This window comes from Bombus pascuorum, chromosome 7 (genome assembly GCF_905332965.1).
Source record: "Bombus pascuorum chromosome 7, iyBomPasc1.1, whole genome shotgun sequence".
NCBI lineage: Eukaryota > Metazoa > Arthropoda > Insecta > Hymenoptera > Apidae > Bombus > Bombus pascuorum.
In genome coordinates this window covers 3,627,107-3,651,378 of record NC_083494.1, presented here as the reverse complement: position 1 = coordinate 3,651,378, position 24,272 = coordinate 3,627,107, and the positions used below count along the sequence as shown (strand labels likewise).

The window sequence follows — 24,272 nt, the reverse complement described above, 5'->3', positions numbered from 1 at the left end:
GTATAAGGTACAGTTACTTTCGATTTTATATTTTTGATATATTTAGAAATAAGTACCAAAACTCTTATTTTATATTTTAGAGAAATTATATAACATTAAACAATCACTCTCTCTTCGTAAGAATCTTCTTGAAAATTTGATACTCAAGTATCCGATTATAAGTAAAAGATTTTTTAATGAGATTGTATATTATAAACAATATTTTGCTAATCCAAATTTGTTATTACCCCTAAAATTTGGTACATTATACTCAAGTACAAATATGATTTGGCAACAAATAGAAAACAGCTGGTTACTAGAAAAACTTTCTGCTCATTTTTTGTCAAAAATTATGAAAAAAAATTTTAAGAAAATTGTGTTATTAAAATGCTATAAATACTATCTAAAATTAGTATCTGAACTTACAAAACATGATATTATATATATAACAATTGGTACAGTTATAAAATAAGTAAATGATATTTTATATGTTACTGTAAGTGAAACTTATAAGATGGTAAGATATACAATCGCTTAATAAATTCATAAATATATTGTATTTTATTAATTATTTTGTTTTATGGAATAGATTTCTACAACTAACAAAAAAGGAGTACCATGATATAATTATTTTTTTAAATCATAAAGGACTCAAAGCAATGTGGATTATGATGGAACATAGCTGTGGACAATATTGCTTACATTGGTTATAAAATAAATCATCCGTTTTAAAAAATTTCATTGACAATATTACAACTATTTAATGAAATTTTCTGAAGTGGGTGATCTGTGTTCTTTAGTGTAAGTAATTGTGTGAACTCATGTATAATAATAATAATTTATTATATTTTGGGCGTTGTGCCCATTACAAGGAGATTTTCTGGCAGTATTATCAGAGTATTATTTTTTCTTTAATTAGAGGACTACACACAAAGACAAACAAAAAAAATATATGTAAGGAATTAGCAAAAATCGGAAACAAAACAAGAACAATAAATAATATAACCAGATACGATACGAAACAGCAATTGCCACTGTTTCTAATAGAACTTGAACCCAAAGGTAACAAAGAAATTTTTGACATTAAAAAAATCCTAAACACAATAGTAACAATTGAGCCACCTCGTTATAAGAAGGACATACTGCAATGCAAACGGTTTCAACAATACAGACACACAAAAAACTACTGCAACAGAAACCCGGAGTGTGTCAAATATGCAGAAAACCACCTAACAACAAACTGCCCATACACAAAAAAGATAAACGAAGTAAAATACTATAACTGTAAAGGAAACTACTCAGCAAGCTATAAAGGCTGCAAAATCAGACAACAACGAAAACTGTTTCCATCATTTCAAAGCAGAACATCCCCCACAACAAGAAATTGTAGAACTAAACAACACCAAATGTACAGAACGTACCGAACACTAAACATAGACACATCAACACCTTTGGTAGCTGAAGTTATGCACAAGTAACTAATCAAACAGCTCCCTTAAACAACCAAAACAACAACAATAACAACGCTACAGAAATCAAGGAACTACTCAAGCAATGCATCAGAAACTCTGAAACGCTAACAAAAATGATAAGTAAGCAAAATGTAGTACTCAGACAACAAACACAACAAATTACAGTCATGCTACAACTAGTTACGAACATGTCCAGTAAAAAATAGAAATGGACATGCTGAAAATAACAGCTTGGAACTCCAATGGCCTACAACAACGGGCCCTCGAAACTAAAACATTTCTGTATAACAATAATATTGACATATTACTTCTTTCAGAAACACATTTCACACCAAAAAGCTACATGAAAATACCATATTACACCATCTATGATACCAAACATCGCTCAGGAAAAGCACATGGGGTCGCAGTGATAATAAGAAATGATATTAAACATCACTTATGTAGTCAAATTAGTCAGGAAAACGTTCAATCAACCACCATTACAATACAAACAAACAGCAATTACTTTCAGATGTCAGCAGTACATGCACCACTGCAATACAAAAATGGGGACAGTATTTTCAATCCTTAGGTAACAAATACATCGCAGTGGAAGACTTCAATGCAATGCACACGCTATGGGGCTCAAGAATTAAGACGCCTCGAGGTAGAACACTAGAAAAATATAGAACTAATAATCTCAACATATTATCCACAGGAAAAACAACATACTGGCCGACAGATCTAAACAAAACTTCTGACTTGCTTGATTTTGCAGTTATAAAAGGACTAAATGCAAACAAATTAAAAATAACACCCAATCTTGAGCTTAACTCTGATCATACACCGATAATAATAGAATACACAAGCAAACCAATACTTTATAAAATCCAAATCAGAGTTGCTTTGCAATAAAAGCACCAAATGACAAACATTTAAAGAACTAATCGAGAGCAAAATCAACTGCAATATTCCACTAAAAACACTCAAACACATCGAACAGGTAGTAACAACATTGACAGAAATTATACAAGAAGCAGCATGGGCAACTACTAATTATGAACCAAACAACAGGCAAACAAAAATAATTCCAACAGACATCCTGGACAAAATCAACATACTAAATGAATTATAGACAAAATACGAATAAAAAGAAGATAGATGTACTGGCTGACTAGTGGAAACTCTAAACTCAGCATAGAAAATAAACTAAAAATCTACAAAATGATAATAAAACCAATTTGGACGTACGGAATACCGCTATGGGGGACAGCAACAATGAGCCACATAAATAAACTAGAGTCGCTACAATCGAAGATACTGAGAACAATAGTCAACGCCCCATGGTATGTAAGAAACGAGGATATACACGAAGACTTAAAAATACCTATGTTCAAGGAAGAAATCGGCAAGTACGTAAAAAAATATAGGGAAGTAACAGCAACACATCCAAACAAGTTGGCTGCTGAAGCGAGCAAAACTTTCATAAAAAGAACACTAAAGAGAAAACACCTCACTGACATCACCAAAGAAATAAAATAGACAAACTCGAAGATGGTATCCCGCTGGGGGTAGCCATTCACATGTTATTTAGCAATTAAGTTAGAAAAATTTATTAAATGTCCAGCTGGATAAATTGTAAAGTACAAATTAAATAATGAAAAAACAACTTTTAACTTGAATCAGGGCCGGCGCAAGGCAGGTTCAGCGCGTTCACTGGAACCCGGCCCCACGGTCTACGAAAATTACCCAATTAAAAAACACCGATTTTGATTAACTTTTTACAGAATAGTGATACCATTAACAGATGCAAGATATTTTTTTAGTAGCCATGATTCAGTTTAAAAGAGTGACAAAAAACATCAAAGCTAAGTGTAACTTCATAAAGTCCTCATATCCTGGAAGCTACTTTAGATAAAAAAATCCAGGTGCTTTCAGAGAAATGTACTTTTTAGAGAAATTAAATTACATCAATAGTTTTTTGCATTATATGCAAATCATCAAAATATTTTTGATTTTCTATACATGAATGAGATTGGGAATTTAGATGATGAATATTTAGTAAAGTGTCGTCAAGATCTTCACTTACATTTGTTTGGAGATTTCGACGGAACTGAAATGTTTGAAATGTTTAAGATGTTCCGGTCAATAACGCAAACTAATTATTCGACTTTAGATTCGATGAATTACATTGTAAAGAACAATCTCTCGAAAGCATATCCAAATTTATTAATCGCATTACAAATTATGTTAACGACGCCAGTAACCGTAGCTTCAGCAAAACGTAGTTTCTCGCGATTGAAACTAATAAAAAATTATTTGCTATCATTGATAAGCCAAGAGAGATTTTCGTCTCTGGTTATTCTACCAATAGGAAGTGAAGTAGCAAATTCAATCGATTTTGATGATCTTATCAAAGATTTGGCGTCGAAAAAGGCGAGAAAATTATTTAATATTATTATTGGATTGTATTATTATTTAATATTCATCTTATAAAAAATATATAATATGTAACAGCATTTGTAAATAGATAATTCCTCGTTATAAAATTTAAGTGTAAGATTTAAATGTATTCAGGTCCTGCAAAATTTTTGAACCAACCTCGCAAAAGGTCATGTCGGCCCTGACTTGAATGTACGAACTACATTTGATTGCGCGATTTTGCTTTCTTTCTTTTTCTTTTTTTTTTTTTTTTTCTTATTAAAAATAACAAAAACAGACATATGATCGCAGCGATATCGTGCAGTAAAATGTCGCTCGTGTTGCCTTTTTTACTTCTACTTTCGGACGTTGTATACGTACTACTCGTTCTCTACTTTTTTGCTTTTGCAGCTCTCACTATACTGTCTATACCGTACTGTTTCGGCTACATAGTTGTACATACTTACTTACGTTATCTTTGTACGATATTGCCAATTGTTTAAATTACTTTCTCCCTAACAGCTCGAGCACCAGATCACTCGCGTTAGAATAATAAAGATCATCGAAAAATTTATATTTCCGAATAAATTACCAATTAATCGTATGAAGACATATAAAACATAATGTCCGGTGAATAATTCTGTTTCACCGTTACGTTACATTTCCCATAACGTATCACTCCGCAATCGACTCTTCCGCTCTTCCTTGAAAGGAATTCTCGAAAGGAATTCTTGAAAGGAAAGACAAGGTCGTGATTCAATTGTATCCCCACCAACACAAACCCTTCACTTAACTACACTTCACTAACTAAACAATTACTCAACCAAAAATATTTGTTTCTACCACACATACGAATATATTTACTCTTATATCAGTTAGTCACGTTTATAGTTTTTATTATTTTTGTTTGTAAAGTTCTGTTTGTAATTTATAACAATTTTCAATGTATACATTATATTTATGTATAAAGCGGGATTTCCCATTTTATTTTCAATTTTTATTACCCTTCCTTTTATTTTTTTTATTTATTCTCTTAAAAAATTGTCATTGGTTTTTGATACTATTTTCGATTGATGCCTAATTTTTTCCAATTCTTCATCTTTGCACATAAAAAGTTTCTAAGAGTGTTCAAATACTTTTTAATTTACTATATGTATAAGTAATAGTAAAAACTCGAATAGAAACGTCGTTTCAAACAACACTATCTTACTTTTCACAATGTTTGTTTTATGACTCACCTAAGAAACGAAAGAAAGGATTATATCCCGCTTAAGAGGGTAAGGTTTCATTGTCTCTGCGGAGCATCAACGGTAGGTAGGTACAAAACAAAGGAAAAATAGTAGCTGAATTCCCTCACCCATATAACGGTTTTAAATCATAACACAACGATAAGTCGGGATTTTCCAAGTTAGGGCTAATTAAATCGTAAAAATAATCCTTATTTTGTTACTTCTTATAAAAGTATTGTATTCAAATATAAACTGTTCCATGTAAATTATAAATATAATACCAGTATATAATGCAATAATTAATTTAATAGATAAGAAAATTTATTATGAATACAATATAATTTGTATAATATAAATATATATATACATATCATACATAATATACATTAAATACGCTAACAAAAATTATGTAAGGTAATTCAAGTATTGCAATTAGAATAATATCATCCAAACATTCTAAAACAAAAACAAAATATTGTAAAATTAGAGTTTTCATATCTCATAATATTTTATGGGGGCATTACACTATAGCATATTTTATATCTTCATGCATCAACAATGTTTATTTTTTAGCTCAAAATACAATTCTCAAGATACCTAAAAAGGCAGATGTTTTTTGTTCTCTTGCATCAGATACAAAGCGCGTAAAAATGCTCGATAATCAATTTCTAATCGACCACCTCTTTCTACGGAGAAACATTTGTGCACAGCGTCCAGTTCTCTGTTGCTAATTAATTCTAACATACGCCTGATAGACAAAACTTTGATCAAACACTCTTTCGAAACTGTACCAATATTCTCTTTATCGTAACCCTGAAATTTCGAAATTTATGATCTCAGAATTTTGTACATAGATCTGTACGATTTTAGAATCAATAAATTAATACCAAATAGCCAATAAATTAAATTATGAAATTAATTATAAATATAATATCGTGAATTGATGGTAAAAGTTCTGAATCCTTACAAACCTTACTAATTAAACCCTAATCCTGACTAACTAATTTTTTAAATATGAAATTATTTAATGATTTTAAACAGTATGCTCTTTTCGTAATTACGGACCCTGAATAACTCCTCAAGATTTGGTTGTTGCATTCTGCTTAGCTTGTCTACTGCTGTTGTGGCCATATGCCTTTCATCGAAATTCAAGAATGTCTTAGGGGAAGCTTCCGAAGGCACGTGTTGTACAGGCACTAAAAGTGGAGCTCTTTCTAAACTTCCCATAGCAACAGCTTCTTCGACCACTTCCCCAAATTTCACATAATCCACGGAATCTGATCTTTAACAGAAAATAACAGAATAATAGAATAATTAAAAACTGATCTAAATATTGAAAATATAAATAAAATGGTTAAGGAGATTAATTTGGAAATTGAAATATTTTTCAGCAGATATTATGAAATAAAATAAAAAACGTATTAATCATTACTTAATTACGTAAAATATATATTAAGTTTACTTGTATTTATGTACCTTAAAGGTGATTGGAAAATATTCATAATAGTTCCCATTTCTGTGCAAGTCAAATTACAACGTAGTTGATCCAAAGCTCGCAGAAACTCTGTTCTTTTTATAACGTGTTCATTATGAATATCATATTGACGCATGAATTCGATAACCTTTCCCATAAAAGAACAAATAAAGGATGTAAAGGAAAAATATAAAAATACCCACATTTTGTGCTTTACCTTTATTCTTTCCCGCACAACTTTTGCTTTGATTTTGGCTAAAATTAAAACGATATTTGTTTCACCAGCTGTTGCTTCCGGTGATAGTTTCTCAGCGTTGATTTTTCTTTTTTCTTTCACCATAGAATGGTACAAGGGCTCCTCGATTGGTTGAGCCTCTAATTCTTTTAAAAACCAATTATAATTAAAACCTAAATCATTATTATATCTCTTCTCCAATGCAAACTCCTCTTCCTCGGAAAGTAGTACAGCCGCAGTTCTTAGAACTTGACGTAGTTGCGAACGTGATACGTGACCTTTGTTATGTCTAAGAAATAATTAGGAACGGAAAACATATAAATAATAGTATAAAAATATACGTACATTTTTGAAAATAATATTTTTCGGAAATATAAAAATTTCGTTGAACGAATATACATATACCGATCGTAATTCTTAAAAAATTGTTTTATCATAATTCTTCTTTCCTCGACTCGATGTCGAACTTTTAATAATGTTTTCTCACAAAGATCTCTTATATCTTTCTCTTCGCATTGCCAATTAAACGCTCCTTTTCGACTTAGTTTCGCTATTTCTTTTGGCGGCGACTCAATTTTCAAATTAGGCAGCTTTTCAATTTCTTTCACGGTAAACACTGTAAATGGAAAGAATTCGAAAAATGTAAAGTTCGAAAAAGTCACGATCAGATAACGAAAATGGGAAAAATAGATAGAACGTTCTGTCTCGAAAATACCCTTATCGATGTCATCTTCAAATGTACGCCAACATACACGATCTGGATCATTTGGGTCTTTATAAAGCGTAACGAGCGCGTCAATTTCCGTTTCCGCAAGATAAAGACGTCCCAAACTCGAAATCTGAAGACCATCTAATCCTCTTTTGAAGTTGGAAATCGTCGTTTTGCCCGCGTTCAAAGGATCAAAATCCTATTATTTGTCGTAATCGTTAATTTCCTATTTGTTATCTGACATTTTAATGAAATAGATATATCTCCACTATCATTTTACTATATAAAAATTGTAAATAAACTGTAACTAATATTTTAAGAGCGTGGTAGCTATACTGAGTTATAATATTTTTATAAAAATAGCAAACTCGCTTCTAAAATTTTAATTACAAATCTTTATAAATAAAGGATTATTACCTTAAAGAATTCCGAAATGCGTAATCGATTTTCAAAGATATGTCTTTGAATACGTTGAATAACTTCTATCAAGGGCATTGTACTTCTTCGTTCTTCCATTATCGGATGGAAGACAGCTTGTTTCCCAAATACTTTGCTTGGTATGAATTTACCAATTTCCGGCCTTGGAAGTTTCGGTAATTCAGCCGTAATAATTCGACCAGGAAATTGATCAAGTAATTCCTTTTGAATAAATAAGATACAATATTTATCATAGATTCATCGTTCAATACGTCTGATAACAAAACGAATGAATCGGTAATGGTAAATAATGAACGTAAGAGGAACATTTGTAAAATATGCAGAATAAAATATTACTCCACCAAGAGCCAGCATTTGATGTTTATCAAAGTAAGATTGAATTTCGTCAATCGCCTTTAAAAAGGCCACATAGTTGATCGTATAAGCATCTTTCGCGAATCTTTTTACAAGCAAACAGAATTCTTCGGAAGCAAGAACGATACCTAGAAATTTTAGGATTCGCCCGAAATGCGTGAATGTTACAGTCCCGGCATTTTTTGCAATCTAAAAGATAAATAATTGACGTTTACCGTATAATTATAAAATAGAAAAATGTATCGATAGATTTTTAGGGAGAAGATTATTTTTGACGCAGACCAGTTCGTAATCTTGAAAGTAAGGCCTCAACACGAGTCTTCTTTTGTTTATCAGAACGGCAATTTGAGTGAGTACGAGACATAATTTTCGATGTTCCGTTGCACTTATACGATTTACATGCTCTGGATCTTCCCATTCCAAACCAGTTACAAGCGGTTCGCTTTTATCGAATTCAGGAGCTACAAAAAAAAAAAAAACACCGATTTTATTGCTGTTCATATTAATCCCCTTAGCAAAATAAAGAAACATTTAGAAAAGGACACAAATTTTGTTCCGACGATGAGTTCACTTAACGGTACCGGATTATGTATGTCAGTCAAATACAAATTCCTTTCTTTTCAGGTGCGGCAGTAACAGTTTCTGAAATTTATTTTTACGGAATAATAGAAATTTGCTTACCTCTTTCAAATACCTATAAGATTTGCCCCGAAGAGGATCAAGAAATATAATTACTTGTAGATATATATTACAATATAATACAATCATTTATATAAATATAGTTACTTATAAATATATATGTGTAATGCATTGGAATATAATTATAAAATAATTTAATAAAATTTTTCTAGTCTTATAAACTATATGTTAATATTATAGTATATATCAAATTATAAATTCATCATACCACTATCGTGAATTATTTCACAAAACTGGGTGTAAAATATTCGACCATCCTGAACGCGGAAATAATCGGCCAAATCGGAAATTTCTTTGTCAGACAAACCAATTTGATCCTTCAGTGGCCCAGCCAATACCGAAATAAATTTCGACTCTGCGTATTAAGGATATATATTGTATAATTCACGATCGTCATTTACAATCTTCGTGAAACATTATGTTTGTAAATACTAAAATACTTACTGCTAAAAATCAAGATACGGTACCGAGTAAAATAAAATTTTAATATGATAATTCGAAAACTACGAAACAATTGAAAAACACGATTAAAGGTGTTCTAGACAAAAAAAATAAAAATCTTTAATTAATATACTAATGGAAATTGTGTAACCGTACCTGAGATTAAACAATTATTTTTAGAATCTAGCGGTTTGTAAAAATTCCATAAATTAAAACCCACGCGAAAAATTGCCGCTCGGATTTTATTACAAGTACGCCAAATGTCCTGTAGCCTCAAAATCTATGGATAGAACATTTGTTAAACATGAAAAGTTATTTAAACTAAACATATTTTCTCTCTATATCTTATTTTAAGTGTGATAAAAATCCTGGCTTTACCTTCTGCTGCTCAGGCATTTTGGACAACTAAAAGGTAAAATGTTAGGTGTTACAAAAATTTTATTCTGTAAATATCTATAAATTTTGCAAACCGTAAACGATAATTCCGTTCACAAACAAAAAACAAACGTTAACATTGATAGAGATATAAAATATTCGTTTTACTAGTTATTCTAATTTGCTAGTAATATTCTATTTACTAGTATTATTCAAAAAAATACGATGTAAACGAATAGGAAGGACGTTAATTAAATCAAGCGTTAGATTAAATGAACACTAAATGACCTATTATAATGTTTACTTATTGTTATTGTCATCACAATAACGAATAAATAATAATAATACATAGAGACTTTAAGATATATAGATATATCCATCGATTAAAGAGACTAAACAAATATTTCTCATTAAATTATAATCTTACAATGCATGTGCTATGCATATGATAGCACATGCAAATATTCATATTTATACGTATATGTAAATATATATACATATGTACACAAAATAACTTAGCATTGAACGAGCTAACTAGAGCGACATCTAGGTTGATGCTGGCGCCAACTACTAGCGTCTACAATAAGAACGCTGAATCAACAGTAAACATTTCCCGCTTTTATTGGATATCAACAGAAAGATGGACTTCTCCTTCTTATTTAAACATTTAAATAATGAGTAATGACTAAATAATAAAAATAAAAATATAACAACAAAAATTGAAAAAATTATTATATCAAAATTAACTTGGGAGCAATATTTTATTGATTTCTTACAAATTACGCGCACAGAATTCTGGGAAGTGATGCCGAATGGAGCCAAATCATTATGGAATTCTTATTGGCTGCTACGTATTACTCAGTATTTCTCACGAATCTTATTGGCTCTTCGTTTTCGCTCCATTCCCCACGCAAAGCTAAAATTTTCGTATGCGTGCCATTGTATTCATTATTTCCCCTTAACATCACTGAAATACTCGGCAACATCGATTGGTGCAACAGGGCCGTAACAATGCTATGAAATAATGTGTATGCATTATCTTTTTGAAACTAAATAATTTTTCATGATTTCAGATACAGAATAAAATATTTTTTATTTCGCAATTGATGTAAAATTTAGTCCCACTGATGCAAGTAAAATAGAAGATCAGTTTGTCAAACAAGATATATTAATACTCATAATATTATCTTTGATAATATAGTCTATTATTTATAACTTCTCGAATTTTATTTGATTTCATTTTGTTCTATCGAAATTTGAAAAACCAGATATTAAAGATTAAACGACGTGCACAATGCTACAGAAAAAATATTAATTCTCTTTTCTTGAATGCTATGCATATATAATTATAGCACGCTGAAAGTAACGTGATATTTTTGGAAAGTGCAAACTAACCTGGCATTGGGAGTTCTAGGTACGATACTGTGTGATGAAAACTGATTGGCTGAGAGAGTTGCAAGGGGGGAAGTAAAAGAGATTCCATGATGCTTTGCGCGGAATCTCCTGAGTCAAACGGAGCGCAAGTCGTACCTCTTCCTTCTCCATTCGACGGGCGATCAGTACGGACGTGAGAGTGTTGTTAGCTCGTGTAGTGTATTTAATTATTTGTTAAAGCGCGATTTATAATTGTGTTTTAAGTGTTTTATTAGAATAAAAAAAAAAGTATAACAAATAATGGCCGATCAGGAAAACAAGGACTTCAGCGAAGATATTGCCGATCAAAACTTCGAGCAGAACGGCGAAGCAGAGAACGGCGGCGGGGACGCCGCAGAAAATGGCCAAGAATCACAGGAGGACAGGTAACCCTTTTCGTCTTAAATTTCGATCTTGCAATTAAATCAATCGTTGTTCTACGAAACTATCGACTTCGATTCATTTGGTACTTTGAACGCGCGGGAATATCTAGTAAAGCTTCCAAACGAGAGTTGCTTTGTGCGATACGATTGTCGCGATGACAAAATGGCGGATGCGCGAGATCCCGAAAATCGTAATCCGTTCCCATCGATTCTAAAGCGAGCGTTCCTAGTATTGCAGTTAACTTCTTTTGTATTGCTGCAGTATAAAGAAATCCTAGGTATCAATCTTTTTTTTCGAAAAGAAACAACAAATAAGAAAAGGAAGTGAGTCGGTCAAATTAAAAGGAATGCCGGCCGCAAGTTTAGAAAGGGCGCGCCCACGCATTGTTGTAAAGTAAACCCACAGAAAAATCAATTTTTTATATCAAGCCAAGGAACTCCATGCATAGATTTAATACACTTTGCTTGGGCTCGCTTTTTTCAATTTTTTGTTACCATTACATATCGTATCACGTCCTCGTGTTTTTCACACACAACACGCATTTATGCGTCAAACCAAAACACTAAATAATATACATATTACGTAAATATGAGTATGTAGATTATTCAGGGAGGGTAATGCGCAATAATTATTGGTTATTTAGTATTGTCGTGATATTTAGAAATATTAATAGATTATAAGGATTTTTGGTGGCTGGTGGGCACAGCACCTTGCCTTTCCCCCTTTTCAGCGTAACGAGATCTCAAGCTGGACGATTTGCTCATCGACGAGTTTAGATGTCAATGTTGATGTACGGACACAGTCTATGTAAATATTTTATATCGCATTGTACGTTCGTTCTTATTCTCTTACTATTATCACAGCATTTTTAGTTCTATACCTAAGGGATTCGACTTTTTTTTCTTTGTATCCCTACAGCTTTGGATTGTCACAAACTCTTACATAGTTTGGGGTATGTTTTTGCAAAATGGGTAAGCTACTTTAGATTGTAACTTGTAGAACTACTTAAATTGATATCGGGAAAGAAGATGTAACCTTCAAATTTAATAAAATATGTATGAATTTTCAAATTCTTATGTTACAAAAGGTTGTATAAATGTTGAGTACAAAATATAAAATCGTTATATATATAAGGTACGAAGAATTTGGAGGTATGCTTCCTCTCACCCATAATGAAAGTACAAATGTGTGTTGAGGGACGTGATATCTATACATAAGGTAACAAAAATAAATAACTGAAAACTGGCATTCCCTTGTTTGTTATATCAGTTTAATATACAAGTAAAAATAAAAAGAAAATTAAGTATTGCATGTTCTTTATTGCAAAATTATGATAAGGTAACTATACGTATAAGAATTATAGATATTATAACTTTATATGTGCTGTTGTTGCGAGGTATACGTTTATCTGTTTAAAATTTTGTAATTTTGTGTAAACTCCTTATTTCTGCTCTCCTTCCTAGTTAATTCTATTCTAGTTTTGTAATTGATAAAGACAAGTTGTGATTTCATCAATGATAAAAATTTCTACATATTACACAAATAATAATTGTAATATTTTTATAGAGCATAAACTTTGAAATGCATTTTTGGCCAGCTGAGTCTTCCTCATTGATTCATTGCAGCAGAATTCTGGTTAGTCAATTCTTCATGATTGACAATATGTACGCTTACCTGGGATCTGTGAACTGAACCGTGAAGCCTTATGATTGACTTCTGAGTCTGAATTATTGTGAGAAGTCTACGTCAAGTTCAAGTCCGTCATGTTTCGTCACAACACAAGCACTGGAAGTCGAGTCAATTACGTCAGATCAATAAGTCTCGCACAGACATACACTTGCCTGCTGGGTCACGCGTAGAGTAATTTCTGATCAGATGTCAATGCTGTTTGGGCGTGATCAAAGCACAGAGTCACTAGGGCCAAAGCGAAAAACTCCGATAGGTCGGAATGCCATTAACCCAGTTTATGTGGCTTGATCTGCAGGTGGCAAACGACCCAGTGCGATTATGGCGGGCGGCTCGCAACCGGCTAACCGTGACCCGACCAACAACTGATTACCGGCGAGTGACTGGTGCCTACGGTATTTATCACCAGCCCTAGATGATATATGAAAAGATCAATCTAAGTACAGACAACTATCATCACACTGCCAGAAAAGTGAAAAATATTGCAGCTTGTTATATTTGTATATGAAAAGGCTGAAAAGTATATCAGGACTTGAAATATAATATTTTGCTGATGAATAAACAAAGAGAGAGAAATACTATATATATAAATATACTATAAATAAACATAAAATATTGTGTGCATATATAGATATTTAAAAAGTATCAAGAAGTGACCATCATTAACTTGTAATGTGGAAACAATTTTTTTAGCTTTTTAATAGAGTTGCAGTCTATCTACCATATGTCAATTCTTTGGGCCAATCAGCAGTCAGAGTTCAACTTGGAAAAGTTAAATCTTATTTCCTTTAGGAGCAGCTGTATGTCAACTGGAGTTATAACTATTGTTCGAGTTCACATGAACGTTGTGAAAAGTACTTTGCTCTCTCAATGCGTTAATTTTTACATATCTACTTTTTTCCAAGTTTTTTCCTTTAATTTTTGTTGATAAACACATCTATCTGAAGTTCAAATCAAGGTCTATGTGGTGTGCAAAGCAGTCTTCTGATGGTTGTTTCATATAATCCTATGTTTCTTACTAAGGATAAACGCACAATTTTCATATAAGATTGTATTAGTGAGTTAATTTATTCTAGGTATTTTTGTGTCCTTATTAATACCATAACTATGAAATTAAGATAATTTTAGTTTTGCAAAATTATTTATTCTTCCAAATTTTAAAGTAGACATTAATGTAGGTCACTTAATCAATTGTAGATTACATTTATACATGAGTATATATTTATATTTATATACATAAGAAGCATTTAATAAATTGCATACATTACCTGTTAAATAAAATTCCTTACCAAAATGTCTTTAAAAGTTTATCCAGTGCCCTTTTTCCAAATGATATACTACTATTGCATTTCTTATATATTGTCAATATTAAATTTTAATATTTTAACGTTTATTCTAATTTTTCCAGGGGTCAAGTCAAACTCCTTTTTCAAATATAAATGGAAATAATTTGTAACAAAACTTAAATTTTTGCTTCAACCTTAGTCCTAAAAATTTATATAAATTTCAAGATCGTCATAATAACACACTACATTGCTTTGCAGGTCAACCGGGGGTAATCAGGATTCTTTAAATGATAGGTACATTCTATTTTCATTATTATTTCTTTGCTTTCTAATTTGCACATGAAAATGAAAATAAATGTTTCCCAAACAGTTTTTGCATTATAATAGCTTTAAACACATTGTAAGATGTACAAATTAAAATTTAAGTTGTTAGCATTTAATTATTTATAAATGAATAGTTATGCAAGTACAAAATTTTGAAAAATTTCAAAAATTAATATTTTATTTTATTTTCATAAAAAAATTATTTAATTTAATTCAAATCTTATTTTATTTTTATTTTTACAGGAAATTATTTGTCGGTGGATTAAGCTGGGAGACTACAGACAGTGAGTATTATTTTGCATTTTAAGAATTATAGTTCTTTGCAAGTTCTTTACAAACTATGATGTTATTTACTTAGGACACCTTCAGATGATAAGTCATATGAGACTAGATTTAATACTGAGTTTTTATATTATAAATTTAGTAGTATAAATTAAAGAATTCAATAACTAACATTTTTAAATAAACATTAATTTACAGAGGAATTAAGGGATCATTTTGGTACATATGGAGACATTGAAAGCATCAATGTCAAAACAGATCCTAATACCGGACGGTCGCGTGGATTTGCTTTCATCGTTTTTGCTAAAGCAGAATCGTTAGATAAGGTAAAATTAATGAAACCAATAGTTACATATTAAAGTAAAATTGATATGATGATAAACATATCCAGTTCTGCTACTGACTGTATTTGATGTAATTCCAATTGCTGAAGATAAGATATTAGGACTAATCATGCGAATTCTAAATAATGAGTCTTCATGGAGATTATTTATGTTTCAGATCATGGCAGCCGGCGATCATATAATTAACAATAAGAAAGTTGATCCTAAGAAAGCAAAGGCTAGACATGGCAAAGTCTTTGTTGGTGGTCTTTCAACAGAATTGTCAGATGATGATATCAAGCATTTCTTTTCTCAATTTGGAACAGTAAGTATCTTAGTTTTTTTATTTATCATAAATGTTTATGCTCATTAGAAAAAAAATACAATGAAATTAAATGTTACAGATTGTTGAGGTAGAAATGCCATTTGACAAGACAAAGAACCAGAGGAAAGGTTTCTGCTTTATTACATTCGAATCTGAACAAGTTGTAAACGAATTGCTGAAAACTCCTAAGCAAACAATTAATGGTAAAGAGGTACGTTTTATACCAATAAATAAAATAATTAATTTAAAATAAAATGTTATACACATTGACGATCCAACTAATGCATTTCAATATATTAAATAGGTCGATGTAAAGAAAGCAACACCTAAACCAGATGGTATGGGAGGAATGCGTGGTGGCGCTGGAGGTCGAGGCGGCCGTGGCGGTAGAGGAGGTAGAGGTCGCGGTTTTGGCGGTCAAGGCGGCTGGGGCCAAGGCGGATACGGAGGTGGTTATGGCGGCGGTTACGGTCAAGGCGGTTATGGCGGTGGCTATGATGGATACGGAGGAGGCTACGATTATTACGGCGGTGGGTACGGCGGCTATGGTGGTTACGACTACAGTGGATACGGTAATTTTATTGATTATTACTAAAAGAACTTACACGCGCTTATCGCTGTGTAGGATTATATTGAAGAATTTAATTTCTCTTTTTTATAATAATCAATAGCAGATAATTCTCTACTGCTATCGTCCCAATGTATTTGGTAAACAAACGTAATATTAAAATTATTGCCATTGTTATATTTGTTGTCTTAGCTTCTTTCCTTGTGCATTTAATTTATTTTTTATCGTAAGTTATATAAATCTATGGTAAAATTTCAGCTCATTAAATCTTTTAAAATTCAATAATGTTACGTATATGTTGAAATAACAGATTTTAGATATTCAACAAATCATTCGATATAACAAATATTAGTACAGTTTCTCTTTTACCAGAAATTAGAAAGCTATTTAATTTATAGAATGTAAAATATATTTCCTGTTAAACAAACAGTTCAGCACAATATTTGTTTTAGAATTGATTAGTATTAACAGTAAATAATTGAGTTTTTGTGAAGTAACTTAATAAATATTAATTAACAATATTAGCAAATATAAGTTTAAATAAATTAATAAATTCTAGAGTTCATCATAGTATTATTAAAAATGATAACTTATATTCAAAGTAAATGTTTTAAGCCATATACATATGGGACGAATTTTAAAAATAACAATCAGATGTCGAGAAGGTTTTCAAAATTACCTGACACGAAGTTTTAATTACCCATACCTCCTATAAAATTTTGCTTTATGTAAAATCTTATAGAAAATTTTTATTTATATTACATAACTTTAAATCATTTGACACAACATAATATAATACTAATTTAGTATTATATGACTAAATTATATTTTGAAATGATATAAAATTGATGTGATATATTACATTTATGACTAATGTTGAAAATTGAGCGCTGGTTTGCGGGCAGATCAGCGATATCTTGACTTTAAAAATTATTTACATTAAACTTATTTTTATTGATTATTTACGAATATTATTAATATTATTGAAATATTATTGTCTATTGAGTGTTGATATTTCTGAATTAAAATTAAATACGAAACTAATTAAGAAAGTAAACCAGCAGCTCAGATACGTAGGATGTACATTCGGATTATGTTCTTTTATCTATAAGTATGTATAATGCATATTTTCCCTTTTTTGGTTATAAAAGAAAATTTTATTGCGCATGAATAAAAAAGCATAATCCGAAAAGTAAATCCCTACTTCCAGAGGGTTGGCTGTTTTTGAGCTGTGATCAACTAACTTATTGATTTTAACAACTTCCTAAGTTAAACTTTTTAATGCCTTATTAATATTTGACTTATATATACATATATATACACACATACATATGAACCACATTAAACGCAAAAAAGCAGGATATCATATAATATGTAACAGTGAATGTGTGAAGATGATTAAGAATTACTATAGTTCAATGTGGTATTTTCAAAAGAAATTTAATTTCTTTACGTATATTTAATTGGTAAATAGTGTATAAACATTTCAATTAACTTCTTTTAGTAATTTATCAATAGATAAAACAATATGAATATTGTAATAGATAATTTCACTCAGTAAATGTACATAAGAGTACTAATTTCATACGTTCACTGATTGATGTCTGTGAATCCGTGGAATAAATTAATTTTTTTTACATTTCTTATCTTTACTATAAGTTCTGCAGACTCGCTGACTTCAAAACACACGCAGTCACTGTAACATAGTTATATGTGAACTTGAAATGTGTGGAGAACATTAAAGCAAAACTATACAGGATAATGTCGTATGATATGGAATATTAAACCTCCAATCCTTGCTTTCAAGTCCTGCCACGTTTCCTGATATGCATGCTTTCACATATTTCCACATTTCACATAACCACTTCATTCATAAAAAAACTAATACACTCCTCAACAATAATAAATTACCGATACTTGCAATCATTGTGTTTGATCTATTTTATTAATTATGTTCCATTGTTTTTAGCATGACTTTTAGTTCATTTATGAGATAAAACGAACAGAATCATTTAAAACTGCGAAACATTTTTTACACTATAAACCAATTTATAAAATTATTTCCTCTTGCATATGCCAAATAAGAGTAAATGTTGAAAAACACAATAGCAAGTCCACATTGAATTTATATTTATCTATTTGCGTGTTCGACCCTGCACACACTTTTTTCCTGGGACTGTGGCAAATAATTCAATTATTACACTAAACTTTCTTGTCGCAAAGAAATTTAAGTGCATGCCACTTCGTGTTAACGGTAAATAAAATCAATTGTAATCTTTTTTGATACATAAGTTTATGAACAGCCTCTGCACTTATATTATATATTAGATGTGCAAACAATGAACCCTTTGGAAGATAATTATTTTTTAATATTATTAAGTAGTATTTTTTAAAAAATTCGTATAATATATATATAAATATTAATTTAATATAATATTTAAAATTATATTTTCGAGAATATTTAATTTTAAAGCTTAAATTTACTAAGATCTTTTTACATAATTGTTACATACTTGTGTACCGGCGATATTTTTTATTGGTATCATTGATATATTATACTATACACAATTGCCGGTCCATGTTAATACTGACCCCATTTGTCTCTTATACCGTGTGTTCCATGAAACGCAGACGGCTATGGCTATGGCGGTGGTAGTTACGATGGTGGCTACAGTGGTGGGCGCGGTGGTGCACGCGGTAAAGGTACGCATTAGCGTTCCTTCTCTATTGTTTTGTATTTTCCCAAACGTGCCCTACTTTGTTAGCAGAAATCCACTTTCTAAGTTCACATTCATTTCATCTATTATTTTTCATCACCATTACTTTACCTTCTATGTTTGTTTATGTTTATCCTTCATCATCATTTCCCTTTATTTTCTCTAAGTATGTGTGTACATGTACGTGTGAGCATATGAAATTGATATTTTATTTTTATAGTTACAATACTAATGAGAATAATGAATTTTCAGCAATTACTGATATACATTATTAAATGCATAAATATTTACTATTGTGTAACCTAAATGTAAATACTCCATTCCTTCCACATATTTTTAGAAATAGCTTTTTTTCTATTTCTCAATATTTATAATATATTGTCTTATTTTCTTTAATCGCTTTTAAAAGATAATGTTTAAAGAAATATTATCTTACACTTTTATATATACTTTATTGTATAAGTATCATACTTATTTAAGGATAATTCAAATTATAAATTCATGAAAAAGTATTTATCATTTTATTGAATAGAAATTAATTAAATAAGAAAAATTTATTGTAAATTAATTCCTGGTTTACACATATATATTAAGAACAAACTAGGAAAGACATTGATATATCATAGTTTTAACCTATTTGCATCATGGTTCTAATTAAGAGGACTGGTCCCTATCACCACGCGCAGTCGGTCGTAGGTGCAGTAAATGACATCTGAACTTTTCATAGAGTTTATCGAAAATTTACTGTTCAAAACGATTGGTAGACAATCTTTATAACAAAGGAAAAAAGTAAAACTTGTTTATTTTAAAAAAAATATTTAGATTAAAATGGAAATAAAAAGCAATCGCAGCGCGTGTAATAATTCGCGCTTGGTGATGGAAGACAGTCGTCCGATGTCGAAATAATCCGCGCTTGGTGATAGAAGACAATCGCAACACTTCGATGTAAATGGGTTAAGAAGAAAGAAAATAATGTGTTAATATATATGTAGTCTATACTTTTTCAATTAACACAAACTATGTAATTGTAATATACAAGAAATTTTATTTAGAAAATCATACAATTTCATAAATTCATAGGTCTTAATATCCATGTGTAAATACTAGAATATTTTGGTATTATTAGTAATAAAATTTTGGTTAAAGAAAGTGTTGAGAGAGTTTCTCTCTCTATATATTGAGATAGTTTCATAATTTTTAAGAGTATATATAATTTATCATTCTGAGTAATCGATATATATTTCTAGTATACTAATAAGATTTTCCAAGTGATTGTGTTATCATTTCAAAGTCTAAAATGTCATTACACCATTCGTATATATGTATGTGTGTGTGAAATTTATATATCTGAAAGATATATGTAAGATATATAGAAGATATATTTTTGAGAATAATAAATGAAATATATATATCTTACATATAAAAGCATGTCATATCTCATGCGTACAATATGGTGCATATTAAAATTCAAAGAAAAATGAATAGTTGAAATTTTTCATGCTGGTATTAAATCCATTTTCATCTTTATTTCATTTTTCATATCCTTAACCTTAAACATTTCTGGTTATTTGATAAAAACAACAAATTGTTATTATGATATTAATGATATATCTATAAATTATATTTTGGTAATAGTATATAAGAACTATTAATATAAGTATAAAGTAAAGCCTTAGTGAAGTAATTGTAAATTATTTAAGTAATTTGAAATTTGTTTAAGAATGTACACAGTATCGCAATATGGAAATTTCAGTATTTCAGCATATGCAGATCCCAGAAATGTGTAAGGAGAAAAGGAGAGTATGAATCAGAACGCAGCCTTGCAGCTTACTACCTTAGCCTGTAGCCTCTTATGTAGATTCTTCGTAGTTTTATATCCATTACGTTAGTCTTTATCTTTATATATTGTTTCGTACTTTATTCTGTTATTAATAGAAGTGTGCGTGCGGTAATTTCTGCAAATGAATCGTTTTGTGATCAATAATTTGTAATTTCTTCAAAAAAACGGCGGGAGGAAGAAAGCGGGGATATATATCCAAGTTGCTGGACTAACGTACATCGTGGATATTGTTTCAGGAGGCTCAGGCTACGGCGGAAAGCAGAGGGGAGGTGGTCGTCAGAACCAAAGGCACCAACCCTATTAATGGAAATCATTCATTGCGACCGCAATGCAATTCGCGTTGTAACCGCTGGTGAGTCATCATAGCTTCCTGACATCTATAAGTTCAGTCTCAACAACCTTTCTCTTCCTTTTCCAATCTCATTTATGTTTAATGTTAGCAAAATGGTTTCATGTGGTTACATAGTAAAAATATTTAAAAAGATGTAATATAAATATTATACACAAACAATACAGTACAATACATTTGAATATTTATTCTTCTTTTCAGGTTTCCTGTCCATCCACAAATCTCATAACTCGTTAAATCATCATTCCATTAAACCACGCCACTTTCAGCAAGATTTTCAACAACGCAGACTACTGCCGCAAAATAAAATGAATCATCAGGAATCACGACAAAAACTGTAATAGCTTCACGTTTTGCGTCTAGCAATACATCTGTATTAACAAGACAACAAAAGCAAACATATATACATATATATATTATATATATATACATATAGGTACACAATGCTTTCTTCCATCTCTCGTTTACCCTTTTGTACAAAGTGAAAAATACTTCATATTTTACATTGGTCTTCTGTCTCATTTCATCTTATTTATCATGAATTTTTTTTACCGTTATTGTACGTTACGTTATTCAGCGTAAGGCAATATCACATCGCAATACGTTTGTAAATTATTAATATTCTATGTTAATACAATTATAGAATGATATAAATGCTGGCGTGATAATTATTCCAAACGTATAGACGAAATGCCTTACAATGAAGTATTGTAACGTAATATTTTTGTGCAAATGGGAAAGCAAAAGATGATAGGAAATAATTTAAATACAGATATATTAGGAAGAATCAAGTTTCTCATTCATCTTTTGGGACTACTGAGAAATACCTACGTCCCTATTTTTAACAATAAGATTATTATAATTTGTTTATAAACTAAACTTAATAAGAAGAAAACCACTATAGAAAAGTAAGCAGGCAATGTACTTTTTACACGGCTATGATGAGACAAAAATGAAAAGTACCGAATTGTTTATAATGATTGTGTGAGGTATGAAATGAGGTAAAAAGATTATTGCTTCCTTATTGGTAAGAAAAATAGGATAAAATAAATTGATTTTGTGTACATAATATATACCGCGTATGTTTGTATTTGTGTTAACCGATCCTAATAATTTAATTTTTGGAAAACAATATGTACACAATACTTCTTTAAAATATAGTGATAAACATCTATACATTAGATTTAAATAAGACTGACACAAAGATTTAGTGAATTTGTATTACAAACAATATTTTGCTGATTCTACCACAGTACGTGCATCGAGCTCTAGATATTCTTTCAGTTTTTACTCTACACTCAAGAACACATACATACAATTATATTTATATACTGATAGTTTCATTCTAGGCAAAAAACATCGTAATAAGATTTTTAAACTAAAAGAAAATATTGTATTTTTCTCAAATTCAACACTGTTCTATGTCACAAAAGTATTACATTAAAAAAATTAGACAAAAAATAGTGTTGCCTTTTTTTTAATTTCACAGTTAAAGCGAAATGTACAAAACGCAATCTTAACAATATTAAACGTTTTAAGTAAATAGTATTGTATAAAGTCCTATTGTCTGACATTAAACTATAGAAAATAAGCTATATTTAAACTAAATTTTTCACTAAAAAAAGTATACATTTTAAGTTATTAAATTTTATATATAGTTTTCCATGTATCATATTCAGTAAAAATCTTTTCTTATTAATTTGTATTAAAATTGTAAAAAAGAATTTCTATCTTGATGTATATATAAAATGGGGAATTTGATACTTTCGTTCTGTGTTGCGAAATATTTTGGTTGTTAAGACAAATCAAAGAATTTTTGAACAACTTTCATGTCAGGTATAATTTTATAAAATTTAATTGGAACTATAAATATACATAAAATCATATCATGAAATTTATTTGTAGAAAGGCATGAAGAATTAGATTAAATGTAATATGGCATAGATGTTCATCATAGTTTTTCACAGAACAATCTAAATTTCTTTTATTTATTTATAAAAATTCTTTGGTATGTAAATTTTATGAAAGCTTTTCATTTGTGTACTTTATATAATTAAATATATTATGTATTCTAATACTTTGTTTTATTACTACTAAACCTTAAAATGTAACAATTATTTTATTTCGAACATTAAAAAATATAATACAACTAAATCGTTAAAAGCATGAATTTAAAAACTGTGTCTCGCAAATATTGGGAACTCTTGTCTTGATAAAGTTTGATGCAGGTACTACCTAGTGTTACATGTGTATGTGTATACACATTATATATATATAAAGTATTTCACACTTGTACCACATTTAAAAGAACGTCTCTTATATCGTTTCTGATTTAATAGCATTATCTTGCAGTAATTATCAAATAATTTTGTTCTAACAATGTGTTTGATTGATTAACGATACCCAGTTATTTGTATTGTAGTACATGAGATCGCATTCATTTATCATTATCAATTATTAATTATATTTATAGGATACCAAAGTTATATGACATGGAAAGAAGCTAGAATATATATATTCATCACATTATAAAAAATATAATCGGTTAATAGTTATTTGGCGATCTTCCATAGGTTATAATTTTTAAATATTTAATCTGCAGTGAACGTACAATAAAATGAAACTACATTTGTCAGTATCTAAAAATAATTACAATAGTATTTCCAGCCGTTCTATCGTAGCATTACAATAGCATTAAACATATGTATTGTAATAAAAAAAATTACATACTATATCATGAATTTAGGAATTAAAAAGACGGAGTACAGATCTATTGGGCTTAAGCTTATGTCGTAACGAGATACTGCGCATGTGTGGTGAACGATCGGTGATTGGTCGATAACAAATGAATTTCGTTATTGTGTTGTTAGAAACATAAATGAAAATGTATAATATTAATGCAAAAATATATGTAGTGAAAATTTGTAAAAATTCTAAATAAACGAATTTATATATATGTTCTTTACT

The 24,272-nt window shown here is 30.1% G+C and overlaps 2 protein-coding genes and 1 long non-coding RNA gene across 11 annotated transcripts in view; 2 read left to right on the top strand and 1 right to left on the bottom strand.

Annotated features, from left to right (window-relative positions):
• The window catches only part of LOC132908700 (uncharacterized), a 321,053-nt gene that overhangs the window by 296,001 nt on the left and 780 nt on the right, over positions 1 to 24,272 (top strand). Inside the window, exon 2 of the long non-coding RNA XR_009658400.1 lies at positions 21,949 to 24,191. This is a non-coding gene — a long non-coding RNA (uncharacterized LOC132908700). The remainder of the gene's footprint in view (positions 1 to 21,948; positions 24,192 to 24,272) is intronic.
• Positions 5,224 to 10,799, bottom strand: LOC132908687 (uncharacterized). Of its 2 annotated transcripts, XM_060962904.1 has the most exons (13): positions 10,236 to 10,799; positions 9,812 to 9,838; positions 9,590 to 9,713; positions 9,201 to 9,347; positions 8,576 to 8,754; positions 8,276 to 8,482; positions 7,919 to 8,140; positions 7,508 to 7,700; positions 7,198 to 7,408; positions 6,775 to 7,081; positions 6,560 to 6,705; positions 6,149 to 6,365; positions 5,224 to 5,896 (listed from the first exon to the last, which is right to left on the bottom strand). In XM_060962904.1, the coding sequence occupies exons 1-13, from the start codon at positions 10,305 to 10,307 to the stop codon at positions 5,681 to 5,683; spliced, it is 2,268 nt and encodes a 755-aa protein (XP_060818887.1). In that variant the 5' UTR covers positions 10,308 to 10,799; the 3' UTR covers positions 5,224 to 5,680. The 2 variants fall into 2 exon arrangements, with proteins under 2 accessions (XP_060818887.1, XP_060818888.1); XM_060962905.1 differs by lacking the exon at positions 10,236 to 10,799 and having other exon boundaries at positions 5,225 to 5,896; positions 9,812 to 10,197.
• On the top strand, positions 11,314 to 22,376 carry LOC132908694 (RNA-binding protein squid). 8 transcript variants are annotated; one of them, XM_060962921.1, is made up of 10 exons: positions 11,315 to 11,607; positions 14,836 to 14,871; positions 15,145 to 15,185; positions 15,382 to 15,509; positions 15,685 to 15,831; positions 15,911 to 16,042; positions 16,136 to 16,361; positions 19,031 to 19,102; positions 21,193 to 21,308; positions 21,507 to 21,598. In XM_060962921.1, the coding sequence occupies exons 1-9, from the start codon at positions 11,483 to 11,485 to the stop codon at positions 21,258 to 21,260; spliced, it is 975 nt and encodes a 324-aa protein (XP_060818904.1). In that variant the 5' UTR covers positions 11,315 to 11,482; the 3' UTR covers positions 21,261 to 21,308; positions 21,507 to 21,598. The 8 variants fall into 8 exon arrangements, with proteins under 8 accessions (XP_060818901.1, XP_060818904.1, XP_060818900.1 ...); XM_060962919.1 differs by having other exon boundaries at positions 11,317 to 11,607; positions 16,136 to 16,403; XM_060962918.1 differs by lacking the exon at positions 21,193 to 21,308 and having other exon boundaries at positions 11,314 to 11,607; positions 21,507 to 22,376.

What these genes read in the sequence shown, in the direction of transcription:
- LOC132908687 (XM_060962904.1), bottom strand. Translation starts at nt 10,307, where the DNA reads ATGTATATATATTTACATATACGTATAAATATGAATATTTGCATGTGC. An exon ending in TGAAGATGACATCGATAAGG is followed by an intron (nt 7,409 to 7,507) that starts GTATTTTCGAGA and finishes TTCCATTTACAG; the next exon opens with TGTTTACCGTGAAAGAAATT. An exon ending in TTTTTTAAGAATTACGATCG is followed by an intron (nt 7,082 to 7,197) that starts GTATATGTATAT and finishes ATTATTTCTTAG; the next exon opens with ACATAACAAAGGTCACGTAT.
- LOC132908694 (XM_060962917.1), top strand. Translation starts at nt 11,483, where the DNA reads ATGGCCGATCAGGAAAACAAGGACTTCAGCGAAGATATTGCCGATCAA. An exon ending in AAACAATTAATGGTAAAGAG is followed by an intron (nt 16,043 to 16,135) that starts GTACGTTTTATA and finishes TATATTAAATAG; the next exon opens with GTCGATGTAAAGAAAGCAAC. An exon ending in TTACGACTACAGTGGATACG is followed by an intron (nt 16,404 to 19,030) that starts GTAATTTTATTG and finishes CATGAAACGCAG; the next exon opens with ACGGCTATGGCTATGGCGGT.